This window comes from Adiantum capillus-veneris, chromosome 1 (genome assembly GCF_014529385.1).
Source record: "Adiantum capillus-veneris isolate H3 chromosome 1, ASM1452938v2, whole genome shotgun sequence".
In the NCBI taxonomy this organism is placed as follows: domain Eukaryota; kingdom Viridiplantae; phylum Streptophyta; class Polypodiopsida; order Polypodiales; family Pteridaceae; genus Adiantum; species Adiantum capillus-veneris.
The window spans coordinates 140208241-140225844 of NC_140931.1; the positions used below are offsets into that span (position 1 = coordinate 140208241).

The 17604-nt window shown below is 45.4% G+C and overlaps 1 protein-coding gene across 1 annotated transcript in view; it reads left to right on the plus strand.

The window, feature by feature from the left end:
- LOC147465687 (uncharacterized) overlaps window positions 1–17604 on the plus strand; it is a 50348-nt gene that overhangs the window by 21021 nt on the left and 11723 nt on the right. The window contains exons 2-5 of the mRNA XM_086521406.1: window positions 12279–12790; window positions 13746–13890; window positions 13965–14083; window positions 14179–14347. Of these exons, the coding sequence (XP_086377532.1) occupies window positions 12279–12790; window positions 13746–13890; window positions 13965–14083; window positions 14179–14347 (945 nt within the window). The remainder of the gene's footprint in view (window positions 1–12278; window positions 12791–13745; window positions 13891–13964; window positions 14084–14178; window positions 14348–17604) is intronic.

Below are 17604 nucleotides of genomic sequence, written 5' to 3' on the forward strand. Positions count from 1 at the left end.
AAAATGCTTCCAATGCTTAAGAGAGTGAATGACAGACAAAAGTTCTTTATCATAAACTGAATAATTCTTTTTCGCACTATTGAGCTTCCGGCTAAGGAAAGCCACTGGGCGACCATGCTGCTGGAGCGCAGCGCCTATGGCGACATTGCTCGCATCCGTCCATACCTCAAAGGGATCATCCCAAGAGGCAAGAATAAGACACGGTGCTTCTGTCACCGCAACCTTGAGAGCTGCGAAAGCCACTGGGCGACCATGCTGCTGGAGCGCAGCGCCTATGGCGACATTGCTCGCATCCGTCCATACCTCAAAGGGATCATCCCAAGAGGCAAGAATAAGACACGGTGCTTCTGTCACCGCAACCTTGAGAGCTGCGAAAGCCTCAATGGCTGCCTCGGGCAAGTCTACGTGCTGACGGCGAGTCTTTACTCCTTTCAAAACATCAGTCATAGGTGCAGCAATGCGTGAAAAATTCTCTATGTGCGAACTATATGCTTGACATAAACCAAGATAAGAACGCACATCATATGCAGTTTTGGGCAAATCCCAATTACGAACCTGTGCCACCTTTGCGGGGTCTAGCTTGACGCCTTCTGCAGAAATGATATAACCCAGATAAGTGACTTTAGTAAGAAAAAATTCAGACTTCTTAGTTGCAATGTACAACTGACACTCATCCAAACGAGTTAGTACCCTTTCAACATCTAATGCATGTTGCTCCCACGATGCAGAAAAAATGAGAATATCATCTAAAAAGATGAACACACATATACCTACCATATCGCCGAAATGACCTACCATGAGACGATTGAACGTACCCATGACTCGTGTCAATCCAAAAGGCATAACAATATACTCCCATTGCTCTCGCTCAGTGCGAAAGGCGGTCTTGAAAATGTCGCCTTTGAATACCCGTACCTGATGGTATCCACTGTTGAGATCGACCTTGCTGAAAACCTTTGCCCCATTGAGCCTATCGAGGATATACTCAATGCGAGGCATCGGAAGCTTGTTCTTGACGGTCATCTTGTTTAATGCCCTGTAATCAACACACAAACGAGACGAACCATCCTTCTTGCGAACAAACAAAATAGGAGCAGCAAAAGGACTTACACTAGGACGTATGAATCTTCTAGCCACCAACTCCGTGAGTTGTCGCTCTAACTCTTCCTCCTGTGACTTGTTCAAACAGTAGGGAGTTTTACTGACAGGCTGCGCTCCCTCCATAAGCTCGATGCGATGGTCCTCCGGCCACTCCGATGGGAGATGAGGTGGAAGATCATCCTGCAAAAAGAGATGTTTAAATTTCGTAAACAACTCCGAATACTTACCTGGAGCCTGAATGCTCTGGGAAACTGGAGCAACATAAATGAATGCCGCTTGTGCTCCTTATCGTAATTCACGCTTTACCTTACATGCGAGATGAGAGGCAAAGAATGCAAGCCCTCCTCAACACGAATGATGAGGGGGGAATCAGTATCGCAATGTAAAGTGATCGTGTTAGCACCAAATTTAATGTGCGCATCAAGTTCACGAAACCATTTAATGCCTAAAATCATATCACATCCTGAGAGAGGAGAAACAAGAAATTTCCTACGAAAAGAAGCTTGTTGAACGGTAAACATCACATCAAGGCACTCCTTCGTGATGATAGAGTCCATACCAGGAGTGAAGCGAGAAACCTCGAGAGAAGATTTCTGACTAACCTCTAGGCGGGCTCCCTCAACAAGAGGGGGACTAATCACATCATGCATACTGCCTGGATCAAACAATATGATAAAACGCTGTCCTTTTACATGACCATAACACTTCAAGAGAGATTCATCAATGTGTGTGTCAGAGTGATGAGAAGATGCAGGTTGTGTTGTGACAGAGTTTGTGGTAGTTGTGGGTGTCTTTGGTTCTTTAGGTGGGACTGTCTTAGGACAGGCCTTCTTAATGTGACCTTGACATGACATCGAAAACATTTACCTTCTTTAGCATAAATCACTTGTTCTTCAGCCGTGATGTATCCTCCTATAATTCCTTGTGAAGCTTTTTTATCAGGGGTGAGCTTAGGTTTTGCAAGTGCTTTAGCTTTACCCTTAGATTCATTGTTAGAGTTCTTTTCCAAGGAATTAGAGGAAGAAGGGCTAGAAGAATTACCATTCTTACCATTCTGTGTGTTCTGAGAATTCTGAGATGTCCCTTGAGAAGACTTGTTCTCCTTAGCCTTTCCCTTATTGTGCTTCATCTCTTGGGCGAGAGCGATTGCTACCGCCTTGTTGAGATCCGCGGGGTCAAAGACTTCAACATCAAACTTGATGTATTCGTCTAACCCAAAGAGAAAAGCCTCTTTGCGCTCATCATCCGACTTGCATAATTGAGTGCCTAGCTGCAAAACACGGTTAGAAAAAGACATGACTAGCATACCATGTTGCTTGAGATTACGCCAATCCTCTTTCAATCGTGCGAGGTATTGAGGTGGCATAAACCGCGCCTTGAGCTTGTCGTAGAAATCAGCCCAACTAAAAGAGAGGGGCGTGAAATCGTCGGCTGCCTCGATGTGCGCGGCTAGTTGTGCCTCTTGCCATGCATGGTACCAATTTATGGCATCACCGGCAAGGTACATAGTTGTCGTCAAAACTTTGCTATTTCCTGTTTTCTTAGTTGTCGCAAAATAAGCATTAAATTGATGTAACCAAGAATGAATCACCGTAGCATCCATCTTACCATCATACTTACTGAAAGTCAACTTTTCGGTGACTGGGTTGTTGGAATCCGCATCGTGGCTTGCACCACTAGAGGAACTCCCACGATCTTTGGGTGGTTTGGTCTTCGAGGCTAGCATGTGGGAAATAAATTCTTGATGGCCAATCTCCCTTTGAGCTTCTCCTTCATTGCGCTCGCGTTCGAAAGCAAGTCGATTTTCTTCTTGTTTTGCGGCAAGAGCAAGGCGCTCACGTTCCTGAGCAAGGCGATTTGCTTCTTGTCTATCCATCATGGCCATCATCTGCGTGACCACTGCCTCCATAGGGTTTGAAGGGGGAGGGTTGAAGAAATCATCTCCGGGTGGGGACGAGTCTTCGTCGCCTCTCTCATGCTCATCACCTGTATGTGAAGTATCCATTCTGCTTCGAGTGACGACCATGCACTATAATCTTGGAGTCTTAAGCTCGCGAGGAACTTGGGTTCTTGAGGGTCTTGAGGTTCTTGAGGTCCTTGATTCGCGAGAATCTTGGGTTCTTGAGGTTCTTGAGGTGTTCTTTCGCTTACAAATCGCGTTGGAGAAGGATCTTCTCTTCACCCGAGTTCTACCCTTTTCTGCGGGCGCACCCCTTGGCGGCCTTGCGCTCACACCAAGGTTGCTTTTTCCCACCTCACGTCGATTGGCCGGCCGCTAAGTGCACGGTCTGCTCTCAATGAGTGAAAAGAGACACAAGGGGAGGCTGGACAAGCCCTTCTTTCTTGGGATTCTTGTCACTCTTCAACAAAACACGATTAGGAATTGCCACGCCCAAGTAAACTTGGGTTTGTGCAACCGCAACAAGCAAAAAAAAATTCTTGTGGTTCTTTCCTTGAGTAATGCAGAACACTTCCAAAGCTCTGATACCAATGTAAGGTGCAGCGGAGTGAATGTTGTATTTTCTCAAGATTTGTGATCTTTATTGCTCAAGGTTCCTTTTAGTTCTTAGGGAAGGAGAGAGCCTTCCGTCTTGTAGAGTGCTGTGATCACGAACAAAGTGAGTGGATATTGTGCGTGCAAGTGAATGAGACTGAGAGAAGGAGAGAGAAGAGATACGACACCCGAGAGGTTGTAAAACCCTCCTCCGAAGGCCCCACTCTCGTCGGCGAGAGTGGTCTAACTTTGATTGCACAAAGGTGTACAATGCGAATGCAATGGACTGATGCAATTTGGACTATGCCGATGACGATGATGGTGATGACTTTAGGGCTGATCTGGATCTTCTTGTATTTGCTGTCCACAAGGCTAAAGGGCTGAGAATCGGGGTGATCTTGGTGGCTGAAAATCCCTGTTTTTGCTGATGTTTCTATGTTGAAATAAAACGCTGAAGTGAATGGTCTGGCTGCGTTTTTGAAGGGGCTGTTGCCGGCTGAAAAGGCTTGGAATCTGCTGCGTTTTCCAAGGTTGAAACTGAGGGTAAAAACGCAGGATTTTCTGCAGGCTGAATAGCGTTCTTAGGGCTGAATTCGCTGCAGAACTGCAAGGGAATGCTGGCGTTAGTAAATTGTTGATGCTGCTGCCAGTGAAGGTAAAAATGCCAGGGCAAGTGGGGACTTGGGATGGCGATGGCTGGTTTTGAAAAACGCCAATGGATGGAGATGCAAGCGATGATGAAAACGTTGGTGGAAGGAGTGGCCTCGCCAAGGGATTGGGGAGGGTCTTGTTGAGAGAGGGAGGGACACCTGTTGCTTGGGGAAGCCTGCTGTGCCTTTGCTCATTTGCCAATTTGTGCTAACTTGGATTTGCTTATATATTAACTTACCCAATTTGCCCTACTGAGTACCCAACAAAAGTCACTTAATAAATAAGTGAAAAATGTTAAAAATAGGGAAAAATGGGATAAAGTCATCTGAAAAATCCCCAAACTGACTCTGATGGAATGCTTATGCAGTGTGCAACCAGAGGATATGCATCTACACGAGTGACTGGCATGCACGGTCTACGAATAGACTCACAAAAGTGCCAGATCACTTCTAATCTAACTTGAATGGACTTGATGAAAACCGTGCTGTGGTGTAGCTTGTCCACGGACACATAGGGTTGGGATGTGTCACGTGACACATTACCTACTCGGAGTGGATTTTACTGTCTTCACAGACCATCAGAGTTTACGCTACTTCTTGTCACAAAAGCAGCTATCGGAAAAGCAGATGCAACATTTTCACACGGATAGGGATGGGGAAACAGTAGCGGGTTATTCCATTCGGGATGGCTACTTGATGAGGAAAACCATGTTGTGCGTTACACAGCCGTTGAGGGAAAAGGTTATGACCGACTGTCAGTGTCCACCTTTTACGGGTCACCGCGGCATTGCTACCACCTTGAAAGGGGTAGAGAAATACTTCTTTTGGCCGAGACTCAAGAAGGATGTGGACGAGTTTGTGCGCAGTTGCTTGGTATGCCAGAAGGTCAAGTTTGATAGGCATAAAGCATAGGGATTGTTACAGCCTTTGCTCATACCCACCCGCCCCCGGGAAAGTATTGCAATTGATCTCCTGAGAACTCAGAGTGGTCGCAATGGTATCTGGACTGCTATTGACAGATTTAGCAAGCAGGCTTGTTTCATTCCACCTAGTGAAGAAAACAGTTAAGCCGCATCACTTAGCGAGACTGTTTGTGGCCCAGATCTTCAGATTACATGGCATGCCCAAGACGATTGTCTCCGACAGGGACCCAAATTCACTAGTTTGTTTTGGAAGGCTATTTGGGAGAAGGCACGCGGTTGCAGTTGTCGTCATCTTTCCACCCGCAGACTGACGGGCAATCTGAGATTGCCAATTCAGTGGTACTAGATTTATTGAAGTCTTACATCTTGGATCAGAAGACTCAATCGGAAAAGTGGAATTTGCCTATGACAACACGATACACTCTTCGACGGGGAAGGCGCCATTTGAGATTATTGAAGGTGCTACGAAGGTTCCACCCTTCCTAAGCACGAAAGATAAGATTTTTGAAGCCGATGAGTACACGCGCCACTTGGATACGGTTTTTGCCAAGGTCCGTGAGGCTTTGCAGAAATCTCAAGAAAGACGGAAAAAGGCAACAGATTGCCATTGTCGCGATTTGAAATTGAAGGAGTATGTGTCCTCGATTTCAAAAAATGATACATAAATCAGAATCTTATGACGATGCTGCGAAGGTGAGACGCACGACGAGCGAGTAGAGTCAGGGAGGGGCGGAGCCAGCCTGGGTGGCCTCAAGCTCAGTGACGAATCAGCAACAAGGGGGGGGGGGGGGGGGGGGGGGGGGGGGGTATAGCAAACAGGATACGAAGCCGAATGTTGAGGCGGAGAGGTCGCTGCATTTGTTTTTTAGTTTGGTGAATCGACTGGATCTGCAGCTCGACATGTTGGTGCATGCAGTTAGGCCTGAGGACTTTGAAATTCTACACGCTGAGGGGCCTGAGTTCAATTCCTCTCCAGTCCTTTTATAAAGATAAGCCCTTGATAAAGGGGGAGCATGAGATCCACAAGAATCTAAGAATCTGCGGTGAAATGAATATAATAATGAAGCCTACGAGTATGTCCCTACGAGTAAGTTTTGAGAATGATTGGGTGCTCTTATGTTTTGAGAAGGCACGCGTGAGAAAGAAAAAGGGAAAGGAGAGGCTTTTTTCAAAGCTCAGTATGCGATACTACGGACCTTTCCAGATCTCCGAAAAGATAAATGATGTCTCCTTCCGACTGAAGCTGCCCGATACTTGGAGGATTCACAATGCTTTTCATGTGAGTCTCTTGAAGCCTTTTAAAGGCGATGTGCTCGAAGATGGGGAGCCTGATGAGCAACCCGAAGTGGAAGAAAACGAGATCTTTGTTCCATAACAGATTTTGGCACATAAAGAAAGAAAGATTAAGGGTAAAGTGATAAGGCAGTTCTTGGTTAAATTCAAGAACTATCCTGCATTGGATGCGAAGTGGATGGAGGAGGAGGACCTAGTGGCTTCTGTCTGTTTTGCAGGCATAATCGAGGGCGATTACAATGCTTTCAAGAGGGGGGTATGTCACAAACTGGTGACGTGGCTGCTGGTTGCCCAGTACACATACACACTCCTTCTGGCATACAGTCCCGGGGAAAAAAAACTGTCCGATTGCTGACGTGGCACTGTCGTACGGACAGGCCTGCAAAATACGGTGCGAATCACGGAATGCTGACGTGGCAGCACTGTACGGAAAAAGCATGCTTTGCGGTAGTTTTGGGGCTGCCTTTTGGCTACGCAATTTGCAAGAGAAAGATCGAGAGAGCTTTTGCTTTATTTTACCAGGCTGTGGCTTGTGAGAGGAAAATTGAAAGTGCTTTATTTTGGGATAGCTTTTGATTTTGAAGCTTTTGGGCTCTGCTTTTAGCATCCCTTGTAAACCTATTTAATAGTGGCTTGGGCTCTCACTTCTCAGAGCATCTGGACGTAGAGTCTGAGAGTGAGTCCCAACCACTCCCTTGTACTTTGAGTTGCTGCAGATTGATACAAAAAGAAATATCGAAAGGGGCGCCAGTCTTTGGGGCCAATATCTCTAGGCACGGAACTCCGCCGGGCCAGTGTCGAATCAATTGTGAACTGAGGACTGTTTTGAAGTAAATTCTTGTGGTGTCGCGGTAGAATCTTGACTTGGAGTGTCCAAGTCTGTTACAACCTGCAACTTGCGGCTTATTAAGCAGATAGCACAGAGCATGGTGATCAGTAATAATTGTGAAGTGGACCCCTAATAAATAGCGACATAATTTTTGTAGAGCATATACCATCGCCAAACCTCTTTAGTGAGAAGCTTGCGTAGTGAATGGGCCGATCTATGTTGAACTCCTTGCTAGGTTGGGTCAGCACAACACCCACATTCGTTTGACTTGCATCCGTATGCACATGAAAAGTAAGAGACCAATCAGGGGCAACTAGAATAGGTGCTTTAGTTACGTGTTTTTTGAGGTAAGCAAATGCGTCGGCCTTGGGCTTTGACCATTGGAATGGCATAGTAGCATTGGTCAAGCATGTCAAAGGTTGAGCCACATGTGCATACATGCGAATGAACCTTCGATGAGAGATCCATGAAACTATAAAGTATGTGCCCTGCCACATCTTTGAGCACGTGTTCAGTGAAGGGTGAGGGAAAACCATCAGGGATTGTTACCTTGTTCAGAGCGCGTAGTCGACGCACACGCGGATTTTATTGGATTGATTCTTGGGGGCGATGACCATGGGTGAGAGCCACTCAGAGTGCTCCACAGGTACGATGATCCTTGCCTCTTGCATGTTTTCTAACTCCAATTGACAACTTCCGCATACTTAGGGTTGAGCTTGTAAGCTCGTCTCTGATTGGCTTAGCCCCTTTAACCAGAGGGATAGTATGGACACCCAATTCTAGTGGGGATTCCTTCCAAATCTTTGTAAGACAAGGCAAAAACATCTTTAAAAGAGTGCACACTGACAACGAATTATGATGAACTACTGGATCCATGCCTCCTTCAAGGCGAATGGGTTTCATTGGGGCGCCTGGAGTATGTATCCACATAGCGTCATTGCCCCAGTCATGAAGTGCTTTAGTGTGCCGCAACCATGGTCTGCCGATAAGCAAAGGAAAGCCATCCTCAACCTGGGGAAATCGAACCACCACAAAATGTAGATTGAATGTGAAGTCTTGCACCTGCAGACTGCAATGGTACCTTGTCGATTATGCCCAGGGGGTAAATAGTTCTTTGGTCGGCCAAAGTCATTGTGAATGGGGCGGGCCTAGTAGGTTGGAGACCTAATGCCAGCATAGTGAATTCAGGCATGAGGTGGATGCCAAATCTCCCATTAACTATGACACCTGAAATTTTTGCCCCTGAATAGACACAATTAGACGAGGACTCTTGTAATCAGTGAGGGGAGTAGAGAGAGATGAAATTATGTAAGACTCAGACGGTTGCACTAGGAGGTGTCCGCCATTGGACTGCATTGGGGTATAGAGATTGAATGACTGTAAGAGTGTCACTTTGAAGATTTGCATCCAGCTTTAGCATGTCGTAAAGGGATACTTGCTAAAAGGTGTTCTTCAAGATAGTCTCTGTTGTAGGCTTCTCGCTTTTGGGCAAGGCTTGCTCAGGAACTTTGACTTGCTGCAAGTCAGCTACTGCTTCCAAGAAGGCCCCATCAATCTCAGATAGCATAGAGGTCGGTCGGTTGTTGGCACCGGGGGGTGGCTTGTCAGATGTTGCAAATGGACTAGGTTGTTGAGGAGGAAATGGAAGAGTTGGACCTTCAGGAAGACTGAGGCCTAGGGATGCTCGATGTGACCTAGTGAGGACACTCATGGGCTCCTTCACTTGCAACACCCTATCCTTAGGGGTAACCACATGTGTAGCAGGTGACGGTTGAGGAATGGTGCTCACCGCAATCAGGTTGGTTGTTTGAGACAATCTTTACTGTAGTGATCCTTAGCCTCGGGGCAATGACGGCAAGGCGGAGACCCGTCGGGCAGGGGATACTTGCTTTGGTAATGCCCATATTCCCCACAACTGTAGCGTAAAATGGGGTGATTGGACGAGCGAGGCGAGGGACGAGGTGGTCTCTGCTCCTGCTCCATGGGGTTGGAAGCTGAGGTGTAGAAGCTCTGAGGACCTGAGGGTGCACTAGCATGATAAAAACTTTGAGATGGAAAGGTGCTTTGCATACCTTGCATAGCAGGCGTAGGGGTTGTCAGCAAAGGTGGCATGTGGTTTGGATGACCATAGGGAGAAACCATATTGGATGTAGGAGCCAAGCCTTGTTGAAGCATAGGGGCGAGGTTCTGTTGTAATTGTTGCAGTCCCTTCATAAGCACTCCTTGTCCTCATGGCCGTAGACTCCCCACAGAAGTGACAATAAGCTCGAAGCGGGCATTCCTGTGGAGGATGCTTGGGAGAACGGCAAGAGCTACACCAGACCATAGCCTTAAGACTCCTAATGAGCCTTGAGCTCCTCAAGCTCCCACTTGATCTGGTCCAAAGCTTCTTGATGTGGAGGCTTCTCCTATCGAAGAGAGAATGATCTCTCCTCTTGAAGAGCTCGTTGTAACTTCAGGGCTTCAAGTTCCTTGCGTAAAGAAGTCAAAGGATCAATAAAGAAGTCAAAGGATCAGAAGGACTCTTCAAAAATATTAAGGTGGTCTCAACTTGAGGGGAGTCAGTGAACTTCCTAGCCCCTTCTAGCCTAGTAGCAATTGCGACAAACTCCTCCAAATGGCTTCAGGTCGGAGACTCTCTCGGAGTTTTTGCTGAGACGTTTGGGAAAGAGCCTTCTCCACCCACTTCTTAACCATATACTCACTTAATTACTGAGGAAGCTTGGCGACCAAAGACTTGGTTCTGGTGATGAGGTTTGCAAAAGTCTCATTTGGCTGGAGGATCAAGTTGGCCAACTCATCCAAAACCTTCTCTTGGAAGTCCCCTAGTCTGAAAGCTTCACAAAACTGCTTTTGTAATGTGGCCCGAGTAGTAAAGTGGTTCTCTGCAAATTGATTGTACCATTTATCTGCTAAGCCATCCAAGGTTGATAGGAAGAGTACTAGGTAGGCGTCTTCTCTGTCGAGACCACGACCCTTGCAGAGGGATACAAATCTCCTGCATGGGCGTTTGCATCCTCTGTGGAGAGACCTTTGAAAGTCGGGAACTTGATGTTCACCTCAGCCAGAACGCTTGTCAGCTCCTCCATGGCTATCTGCTCCTAAGCCTGTTGCTCAAGAGGTTGCTATAACACAGTGGGTGAGAAATGCACTTGGGAAGGTGAGTTGGGAGGGGAAGAACTGGTTGAGGGAGTGAAGGTAGCTGCGGAGAAAGGTAGGGGTAAGGGGGTTGGTGGACTTCTACTGGTCACAAAGGGTTGGCGCTTCTGATGGTAGTACTTCAGAGGACTCAGTAGTGGACTGTCGCTCTTTTGAATGCCTTGTATGTGTCATGCAGTAAGCAAAAGCCCACCCAAGCTTTGGGCATGAAGACCTTTAACTTACTCAACACTGGTAGAGACTCCACTAGACTGGGGGGGGGGGGGGTGACTAGACCAGGACGAGAGACTAGACCAGCTGGTCTGGACTAAGCTGGACTAGACCAAGCTAGTCGGGACGAGACCAAGCTGGACCAAAGCAGTTGAGACTAGCAAACCAACACATGCGAGAGCTTAAACCAGCTAGCTCCTGGACCTGTAGGCGCAACGGAGTGAGACTTCAGTTGAGGTCCCACCGGGCGTGCAAAAAATGAGAGCACCTGTAGCGGAGATAATGTGTCGTGTTCTCCACAGTGGGGTGCTCCTTAATGCAATGTGCTTGAAATCTCACTCCAACAGCATAGAAACATTGAAAACAATGTAGACAATGAATGACAGAGCGAAGACAGCGAGTCAACAGTAGAACCTGAACAACATGGGACTCGACTAACTCAAAGGAACCAATATAGACTCTGGTATGGCAGCACACACAGCTCCACGCCTAGAATTCACAAGTACAATGGGGGTGTCGAGGCTCAAATGTGCAGGGATGGTGCAGACGTGCTATGTATGAACTCAAGACACCAGATTCAAGATGCTCGACCATACAAAGTAGATGATGATGATAATGACTCCAAACAGCTACGGATATATACAACCATAGAGAGCCACCGATGGCTCACAAAATATCCAATCCAGCTAAGTCTATCTTCAAACTGTGGTGGTGGTGATCTAGCCCCATGTCGGCTAGATTACCACCCTTATCCCTGCCATGTGTCACTGCCCAGGCGAAAGTCCGTCCAATGTGAACTCCAGCCCAATTGTAACTAACTGTCTGTCCCGTGCCTGTGACACTGTAGCCCTGCTACACTAGCATCCTTTCTATTTTCTTCATCCCGTACTTCATGCACTCTAGGACTATCTTGGATTCATCTAGGGATATATATGGTTTTGTTGGTGTGGATGGTAGATTCTGCCTATGTTCCGGTGGGGGATATATTGTCCCCGTGGTTTAGCCACTGGTTAATCGTGGGAGTCTTTAGGCTTTGCATCGCTTGGAGATATTGTCACAGGCAGATTTATGTGACGCTACTTTAGACTTATCACTTCTCGGCTTTCTATCTCAGTCCTGTCTGCATGTACCCTAACCTCTTGTACTGATCCTTTGGGATTTCCCCTTAGCTTTGTATAGGATGCTTATTTTGACGTTGAAGGGTTTTTCTTCACCTTTGGTTGTATCTTGTTACCTGGCTACGGCTGTTTTTGTAACTGACATTTTGTCTCCTATGTAATACAAAGATACAAGCGCCGTTCTTAAAAAAGAAAAGAGACATTTTCTCTTGATTCTTTTCACTTGCAAACATGTGACTTGGGAAGCTCAAGACCATGATTAAATGGGGGTTAATGTGCTAGTGAAGACGGATTGCATGATGGTCGTGCTTGTGAACTTGCATGTGCATGTGGGTGTGCGCAACATGGTTACCCTTGTGGTTGTGATGATAATAGGTTATTTCTGTCTGAAGAAATTGTTTTTCTGTCTCTGTTGCGAAGGGAGTCACTTTGTTGTCCGCTGGATATTGAGACATGATTAACAAAGCGTGTTTTCTGTTGTGGACTGGAATTATGTCGCAGATGAAGGTTGCTAGCTATCTAATAAACCACCATCTTGATTGGGATTGTCCAGCTTTGATCAAAAGTAAAGAGCAGTCCCCCACTACATCAGCAGCCAAAGCAACAGAGAAACTCGTCAAGAGTTCAGAAGAAGCGTTGTGCTGCAGTCAAGCAAGAGTGCATAACAGCTTATTTGTATTGGACACAGAGGAAAAGCTTCACTGTAGCCCTGTTCAAGATTCTGTGACGAGCTTGCATAATAGGTTACATTTTGAAACAACATGGACAGAGCTTGGTGTTTACTGTAATGGTGACAAGTTAGATGCCGGAGTGGAGGAAGGCTTAAACATTTCTTATTTAGAGACTAACCCTCATGGCCTTTGGAAAGTGCCAAGCATTGGGGAGGGAGATCATCTTGATCGGCACGACAAGAAATCTGCTGATGCACTTCAGCAATGTGTTGAGATACACAATGGTCTCCTAAAACGAACTGATGAGTTTAACTCACATGCACACTCATCTTTTGTTGAAAGGTGAGAAATGATCCTTTAATAATCTCTTGTAATGTGTATTCTAGAATTCTGACGTTTTGGATTGTTAAAAATGTTAAGAAGTGGACCTATTGCAATGTGGGCTTAAACGCTTGCTTGTGTAATGGTTAAAGGCTTCTGTGTTCTAATACGCTTTGCCATGTTTAATCTTACTTTCAATTCTACACTCACTTCAAGTGATGTCATTTACCATGATTGCGTATGCTTTTCAACTTTAGAGTGTTAGGTTTGCCCTTACACTTTTCTGAAGTGATGAAAGATAACATCTTCTGTCAAGATTATGCATGATAAGGTAGTTAAGCTTTTCCATTGTCAAACAACTGCTGAAAATAAGATTGCATGGCACAAAAATCTTGAAATTCAGGCTTTCAATATTTCTTTGTCGTCTAGACCTTATATCAGATTTTAAAGGTAATATTTACTCAATTGTGCTTGATGCATTTGTAGTTTTATGCTCTTTTAAGTGACTGTAGAGGGTTTTAGTTGATGCATTTGTGCAGTGTAACGAGTCCTCAACACAAAGGGTAGAGTAGGAGGCCAGTCTTGTAACCTAGTTGAAGGACTGTGCTGCCGTTTTTGTCCTTGAGGTTTGCAGTGTTCTGTTGGCGAAGTAGATGTTCCCTTCTTTTACAGGGTGTGCAATTACCTGCCCTGGTTATCTGAACAAGATTAGTTTTATTTTGGTACTCCTTTGCGTCCTTATCATGATAACTTCAGTACCCTTCGCTTTCATTATCCTTTTTTTTTTGTAGTTTTGGGTGTGTGTGTGTGTCTCTCAATTTTTATTTGGTAATTATGCATACCAATAGATGGAGTAGGCTGTGTTGATTTGTTTCTTGTTATTGTTTGCTCTCAATAGTTAACAGCGATGGCGTTTGGTTACCAAAAAAACAATAGATTAAGAAAGCCATAGTGATCATATAACTCTCTGTATTAGTCCAGGAAGAGGTCACTCAAGGACAGAAGCTAGCACATCTAGCTCCAAAGGTGCAAAGGGTGATGGTTGGCGACTCATTACGACATCGTCACCTCCAAGGTCCCCAAAGGGTCATTATGTATTCGAGAATTTTATCTCTGAAAAGGTATGCCATTTGCCAGCAAGAACCTCCTATAGCCATGTCTCATAAGTTTAGAGATGTTTACAATAATATAACAGGAGGAGCAAGACATCTTGTTATTTCTAGATACTGACCTGAGGAATCCATGGAAATCGACTACATTCAATGGTTTGCAGACTGGCAAAGCCTATGGCTTGTCAGTTGATCTGAGAAAAAGGTAAATAACTTTTTTTTTTTGACATTCAAAAAGCTTCAAATTCGAAGAGATGACATGTGGTTCAAATTTATTAATAGCAATGGTACCTGTGACAGATGTGTCCGTCCTGCCATCTTTGAAATGCCTAAAGTCTTGATGCCCATTATCGAAAGAATGAGAACAGTGGTTTCAGTTTTGAAAGATTTTTGGCCCAATGAGACAAATGCAATTGACTATCGCAAGCACAAAGGGCATTGGCTTAAAGCGCATGTGGATGATCGTCAGGTAACATATTGCCCTTGGCTAACATGCTATATCAGTGAGCCGTCTAAGATCAAACTGAAGAGTAACTTTTATGGTATAGGAAGTGAGTTTACATAGATGTTGCAAGTGAACACAAGGTGTAACAATATTAGTCTTTGTAAATAAATAATTTATTTACTAGAAATAATTATCTAATTAGTTATGTGCACATCATAATAGAATTAGTAGTTCGAGGGCCTTACGTGTGCCTAAATGTGGGCTAGAACACCTCAGGGAGACCCTAACCGGAAAATATTTTGAAACATTAGTGATTGGAAAATCGGGCCTTCATAAGGGGTGGACAGTAGCCTTAAATTTAAATTGTCTTCATGGCCTTCTCTTTCATGTGCTTGACATGACAGGGATCCTTGCTAAAGGCAATAAAATGGTCAAACAAGTTGTCAACTTCAGCTTCTCTCTACGTTGTTGTTCGAGGACTTATCATGACCATTGATGTCTTCATCATCCATGACTTCATGTATTAGGAGGGCGTGCCAACTTAAAGAACAGACCGGAACAGATTTTTAGCACTTAAAACAATTGAACTGCACAGAGAGAGAGAGAGAGAGAGAGAGAGAGAGAGAGAGAGAGAGAGAGAGAGAGATAGATGAAACGAAATGATATATTAACGTTTTCAAAAGGCCAAAATGACCTATGAAACCAATCTGTTACAAATTGGTGAATCTGATACCATGTCTGAGTACAGAAAAAGAGATACTAAATTGAATCTAGAAGTGCTACTAGTTGGAACTGTGTGAGGTATGTGTGATGATTGATACAATGGGTGCCCAAATACAAGAGAGATTCAATGGGTGATGAATCCATCCTCATCTGTACTCTGGATGTCGAGATAGTATGGCTCGAATCCTCTGTTGTAGTCTCCGTCGATGTTGTGAAGCTCCTCTCCTCAGTCATGGGTGTCTCGATCTCCCTAGCTCCTTTGCTCGGTCAATGAGAGTACCGCGGGTGTGAGTATGAGCTGAGCTTTGTAGTGGTGGCTGCTCCTCTATCTATCCGGTGTCTGGTGTGAAGAAATCATTAATTTGTCTCTGAGATTGTCTCTCTTTGGATCTCCTTAGTAAACTATCTCCGTGTCTGTGAAACTCAAGTAGGTACAATCCAAGACATCTTTGGTCCTGATAGCTCATGACTCTGGAGAAGGGTCTGAAGCCTTAGACAGTGGAAGCGACCTCGTATCTCGTAATACATTGTGCACTGACATATATAATGCATCTCCGTCTCTGGCTCTGTATGGCATATGCGGCATATCCTGTTAGTTGTTGGTATCCCTCTGAATCTACTAGTCTCAATCTCAAGCTGGTGTGAAGATGTCTGTATCTGACCAATGGCCCAACGCAATCCATGAGATTGATGTGTATCCATATAGCTGGGCCGAATCGCAAACCCATCCCCTGTGAGTTGGAGAAGATGCTCTCTATAGAAAGCAATCTTCGTGCCCAATTCCTGTGTGGCTCTATCCACGTCCAACTGGGTCAGGTCCAGGCGAATGAGTCTAGTAATCTCCATCTATGGAAGAGACAACGATGGTGCATCAAGGGAGTACTGGAAGGGAGGCAAGCTGTCCATACTGAAGCCATGTATCTGGAACCATGAGGACATCTTTGCATACCAGCATGACGTGTCCCCCTGTAAAGCTAATTGTCTAGAGGACTCGAGGGCAAATCTGGCATATCTGTCTCTGGTAGTATCCCATAAGCTGTGCATAAAGGAGACTGATCCGGTAAGCACCACTATCTCCATAGGGGGCCTTGCTAACTCTGCTCTAGTGATCCCATGTGGCACGGAGGCCTTGGCTCTAATTAGTAGAGAGATTATAGATACCACAAGGGCCTCTCCATACTTCTCCACCCATCCTGACCCACAAAGGGTCCCCAAACCTGGACCCCATAGAGCATAGCTGAATCTACCAAGGTATCAAAGAGCCAGAGCTTTGTTCGGGGTTCCTGGAACTAAACCTGCGAACACATCCTCTCCAATCCTCCCAAGACCGCAAACGCTCTGGTGAGTCTAGTCTCTGCTGCTCTCTTCAAAAGAAAACTTTGGCCCAATTAAGGCTACCCAAGATAAGTGTATGCATATGTGTACTCCACAGTCTCCTGACCATAAGTGAATGTAAGTGCTGATCTCCTGATCCACTGCGGTGTGGTGTTAAACACCATAACCTTGGTTTTACCAAGGTTTACAGACAATCCACTATCCTCCGCAAAGCTATGTAATGCATCCAAATGTCACTGCATACCCTCCGGTGAGTCAGAGATCAACACAATGTCATTAGCATATAACAACAATGGAATCCATGTACCTGCCAGTTGGGCATCTCTGTTACCCTCCGTCAATGTAATCGGAAACCTATCTATATACGTACCAAATAGATTAGGAGACAATGGTTAGCCTTGTTTCACTCCAATAGTGGAATTAACTAAATCAGATGTCCCCGCTGGAGTGCATATATGTCCCACCACTGATTAGTATAGAGCCATGATTCCCCAATTCAACTCAATGGGCACTCCCATTTCTTGTAGTCTGCGCATCAATCTGACTATGGGCACCATGTCAAATGCGTTGCGGAAATCCACAAAGCTACAATAAATCCGTCTCCCATGTGCCCTACCCTCCTCAATGATGGCTCCGAGTGTCAGAATATGATCAAGAGTGGAGTAGCCTCTCCTAAACCGGCCTGTCCCCTTGCCCGTACACCCTCACTCTCTGCCCATCTGCTCAATTGCTGCTCAAGGATAGATGCATACAATCATGCCAATGTGTGTCGAATCATAATAGTTCGGTAGTATCACCTGCCTTGCGGATAGGCACAATAGTAGACAGTCTCCAAGTCTCAGGTAGACCCTCACTGTCACGTGCGCACTGCAATTGTGCTACGTGGACATGCTACTGCTACAGTCTAGCATCAGTCTTAGCTTAGGACTTAGCCTGGCACCCTTGTGAGCCTCTAGCAAGACGTGCATGTCTAGGCCGGTCATAGTTGCATACCCTCACTTGTACAGTTAAGTCACTTAAGCATATAGGCATATGAATAGTCACTTAAGTCGTATATTAATAAGTGACTTTGACATTATTTATTAAAAGTAGATAGGGCGAATGGCTAAAAGACCTATAAAGTGACCTTTGGGCACCAGTAGAAGGGAGAGGAACAGTAGCAGAGCCTCTCAAGAAGCACCAGCAAATCTTGCGTTTTTCAGCCATCAGCCTCGGTGTTTTCA